This window comes from Belonocnema kinseyi, chromosome 10 (assembly GCF_010883055.1).
Source record: "Belonocnema kinseyi isolate 2016_QV_RU_SX_M_011 chromosome 10, B_treatae_v1, whole genome shotgun sequence".
NCBI classification, from domain to species: Eukaryota; Metazoa; Arthropoda; class Insecta; order Hymenoptera; family Cynipidae; genus Belonocnema; species Belonocnema kinseyi.
The window spans coordinates 115688115-115692440 of NC_046666.1; the positions used below are offsets into that span (position 1 = coordinate 115688115).

The window sequence follows — 4326 nt, forward strand, 5'->3', positions numbered from 1 at the left end:
AAACATAATGAAATAGAGGCTGACTAGAGAGACACTCTGCACTGATCGGAAAGAAATCGGAAAGTAGGAGAAAGGGAGATTGGGAAAGAATCGGAAAGATTCGTGGGACAGCTCGACTTTCGGAAAGAAACGGAATAAAAGTTCAGGTAGCCCTTTCCGATTCTCCTTCCGAACTCTTTCCGAACCCTTTCTGCATTCTTTCCTAAGCCTTTCTGAATCTTTCCGAAGCGGCCTTTCCAATTCTTTTCTTTTTTTCCGGCAGGGCTGTAGTAGGAGACCCTACCGATAGAAATCTCAGAATATATGCTAAAGATTCTCAAGGCTCTGAGAAGCTCTGAGAAATTCTCCGCAGACACTCAGGTAGATATATTTAAAGGTCCAGGTAGCTCGTCGAAATGTTTTAAAGGCTTTAAAATGTCCTTTCCGAAATTGAAATAAAAATACGATCATAAATAACAAGCAGAGGGGCTATATCAATGGAGTAGCCGACACTCAAGGGTCCTTTGTTAAGCTTTCGGATTAAAATTTAGAAAGATTTTTTTTTTTAATTTCATAGTTAACAGCCTAAAATAGAATAATTCGGAATCTACGGGTTTCGATGATTTCAGATGTCTAATTTTTTTTAAATGTTTAAAGACGTAATTAATACGCTTCTCGTAAATGGAGTGACATCCGCAAAAAAAGACAACATTTTTTAATTCAACTAGAAAATTGTATATTAGTATATAAGCTATAATTATAAATAAGTATACCCTGCCGAGAGAAATCTCAGAGTATTCTCAGGCGAAATAGCCTGCCCGGTTTGAGACTATTTTCAGGTTCGATTTGAATGATTTAGTCTCTGAGATATTCAGACAGATTTGGGTCCTTTTGAGAGTGATGCGACGGTAATATAATGTATTGGTCATAGAAATTATGTACAATCACACCCCTATCCTTTTCCAACTCCCAGGGCGTATGGCAACCCCACCCCTTTTCCCTTATAGGAATCTACATTAAAACTTCTTTTTCTTGTACAAAAATCGCCTATCGGAATGAATTTAAGAAATTGTGTACATTAAAAAAAGTTTTGAAAACCGATAAATCGAAAACTATTTGAGATATCGATTAAAAACTTTCAGATTCATGTTTGTCGGTAAAAATCCTATAGGTACCCACATTAAAACTCTGTCGCTATGGATATCGTAATCTTGCCGTAAATAACTCTACCCGCCCGGTACGTGGCGAATCCAAAAGGAAAATTATATTACCGTCCCATCACTCTTAAAAGGACCTTGAAAATGACCCAAATCTCTGAATAACTGATACTAAATCATTCAAATGGAACCTGCAAATAGTCTCAAACCGGCCAGACTATTTCGCCTGAGAATACTCTGAGATTTGTATCGGTAGGAGACAGTCAACGGACGAACCGATTTGTTTACATTTGACCGTCCAGAGTCTCATTGGCGCAACCTATAATTAAGCCATCCACGCATAGCATACTTACGTCAGGGTCAGTCACAAGTAAAGTGCTGTGATCCATTTCATTTAATTTCGATAAACATATACTAATTAATTTTCTATTACTTCCTTCACGGGACAAAAGTTCCTCAATGAGAAATTGAATTTTTACAGAAGCATCGGCCATATGATATTCTCGCAATGAATCCATACTCTGATCTTGTAATAGTTAAAATAGTCAAAAGTGCTATCAAAAATTAGCGCATAAAAAGAAACCAAACATCCCGTAGATAGGTCGTAACATGATCTAGCCACGCGCAAGTAAAAAAAACCGAACCAATAAGGACCCACCGCTTAATTTCTTCATCTTGAATAAGAAAGGCGGCAAACGTAAGGGATTTTAAAATGCAAAATGTAAGAATAAAAATGTCTTGTCTGTTTCAGTTGTATAAATATTTGAATCCTTATAAAATGTATTATAATAATGTTGAAGATTGTTAAAGGAAAATACGGATTAACTATAATTTTAGGCTATGTGTTTCATAACTTCTTTCTGCTGACAAAAAATGATGTATCTGTGTCAAATAAAATGAAATTGAAGTCAAGTGGGAAAGTACTGACTAAAGAAAATTATATAATTATATATATTTTAATTTCTCAAATTGTGATTTTTATAGATTATTATACCATTTAGTATAGAATGCTTAATTCGAAAATATGTCACTTTAAAAGTTTTCCAGTTAAATTTTTTGTTTTTCAGTATATTTCTTAATTAAAGAATTTTAAAATGCAGTTTTAAAGGTTAAAACAATTAAAAATTAGAACTTTTTAAAATCGAAAATTTTTTTTATAAAGAACTAGGTAGCCGTCGGACTGGGAAACCGAGAATTTTAGGAATTTTCAGAAGAAAAATCTGCCCGAGCTATATTTTAACAGGTTTAAAAATAATTTAAGTGCAGTTTTGGGGATTTAAACATTTAAAAATTAAAAGTATTTGAAGCTGCAAATTTTTGATAAAAAGCAGTTTTATTTTATCAACTGTAAATATTAAATAAATAAATTATTTCAAAAATGGATCTGTACTCATGGTTTATCAATAATATATTTTAATTCACAGTTTCAGGTATTCCTTTATATATTTTTTATATTAAATTTAATAAATAAATTTATTAATATATTACTTCTATTGATGTTTTCAGCCATTACAAAATGTAAACGTGCGTTTGACTATTTTTTACTTAAAAATAAACCCATAATAATAAAGTCATAATTAAATGTTTTTATTAAATTAAAAATATTGTGAGTCTAAATTATATAATTTTTAACCCATTTAATTTGAAATTTCTTAATGTAGAAAAAGAATAAGTATTTAATATTTAGGAATATTTCACTGTTCATTTAAGACGAGTAAATTTCAACCAAATATTGAAAAGAAAACAATTTAAAACTGAATTGTTTTACATAGAAAGCTTTGAATCTTTAGATTTTCAAAGAACTTTTGATTTTTTAGCGTTACAATTTTAATTGTTCTATTTAACAAGTGTTTAATTTATAAGTTAAATTGTTAAATTGTTAAATTTTAAAGCGTAAATGACAATTGAACACTTATTATTTGTACCCAAAATTTTAGTAATTTTAAGAGATATGTCGAAGTTTTGAAAACATTCAAAATTAATGACAAGCTTGGAATTATTTCAAATAATTTAAACGAAGTGTCTTTACGATTTTTTCAGATCTTCTAAATTAATTTTAAAATTAATCGAAATTTTCCTACATTTCTTGAAAATCCAGCAAATTAAATAAAATCCTTAAAATCTTCCATTTTCTTCTTTGGTCATTTTTTAAATCTCTTTGAAATATTCTTAAACTTTTTGTTACAATAATTTTTCAAACTGAAAAATAATTTTCAATTTTTCTAAGAATCTTAAGAACATTTTTATTCTTCTGTAGTCTTTCACAATTTAAAAAAATCTAAATTTTTGATTGAAATCTGAAAAAAAAATAAGAATTCTGACAAAAAATTCAAAAATGATTTTGAATTAGGAAAAATTTTAAACCACTTCTCCATTTTTCAATATTTTGAAATAAAATTTTTAATCTTTTGACGGATGCTTAGACTATTTAAAATAAAAATAAATAAACTTCTAAATAAGAAATGTGAAGGTAAAACATTATTTTTCAATTTCTAATGTGTCTAGCTTAAAATTACTTGAACTAATATATAATTTTGTAAATTTCTAAAGTTCATTACTTGATTCTTTAATTTATACTGTTGAAAATGTCAACGTGGATTTATATTTTTGGAACTAATCTCAATCATTAAACTCTAAAATTTATAAAATTTCTACATTTTGCAGTTAATTTGCATTTCACTTAAAACTGTTCAATTAAAAAGTGTTAGTACCTCCCAGTTTATACGTGTAATTTATGGAGCATTTGAATTATTAATCATTAATCATATCATTAATATCAAAAATTGTATATACTTTTAATCCTTCCCATTCAGTAACATTTACAAACTTACATTCTGGTCTGAATATAATTTATTTCCTTACCAATATTCTAATATATCCATTTTAAGTTCTTTTTGAATTCATTCCTTTAATATTCTCATAATATTTCTTCCTGCATACTGATTTTCTTATAACAGTTCGCCGTAGTCTTACGCGTCAAACTCAAACTGCGCGGTCAAACTAACAAAATAGTGGAATTAAGCGGTTGCATTACTTGAACGAAACAGAGCCTTCAAGTGGCTAGACCATGTATTTGTTAGATCATGGGTCGTAAACTGCGGATGGGTTAGTTAGGTATGACCAAAGATATTAGGTCCTAGATACGGCATGAGATTAGTTGCACCACATACCGGTAGTTAGCGCGGCAGGC

The 4326-nt window shown here is 29.5% G+C and overlaps 1 protein-coding gene across 4 annotated transcripts in view; it reads right to left on the reverse strand.

Moving 5' to 3' along the window:
* Positions 1–1719, reverse strand: part of LOC117181670 (HEAT repeat-containing protein 6) — a 107981-nt gene extending 106262 nt beyond the window's left edge. For all 4 annotated transcript variants that reach the window (XM_033374577.1, XM_033374575.1, XM_033374574.1 and 1 more), the window contains exon 1: positions 1490–1719. In XM_033374577.1, the coding sequence (XP_033230468.1) occupies positions 1490–1654 (165 nt within the window). In that variant the 5' untranslated portion in view covers positions 1655–1719. The remainder of the gene's footprint in view (positions 1–1489) is intronic.
* Between the last annotated feature and the right edge of the window lie 2607 nt (positions 1720–4326).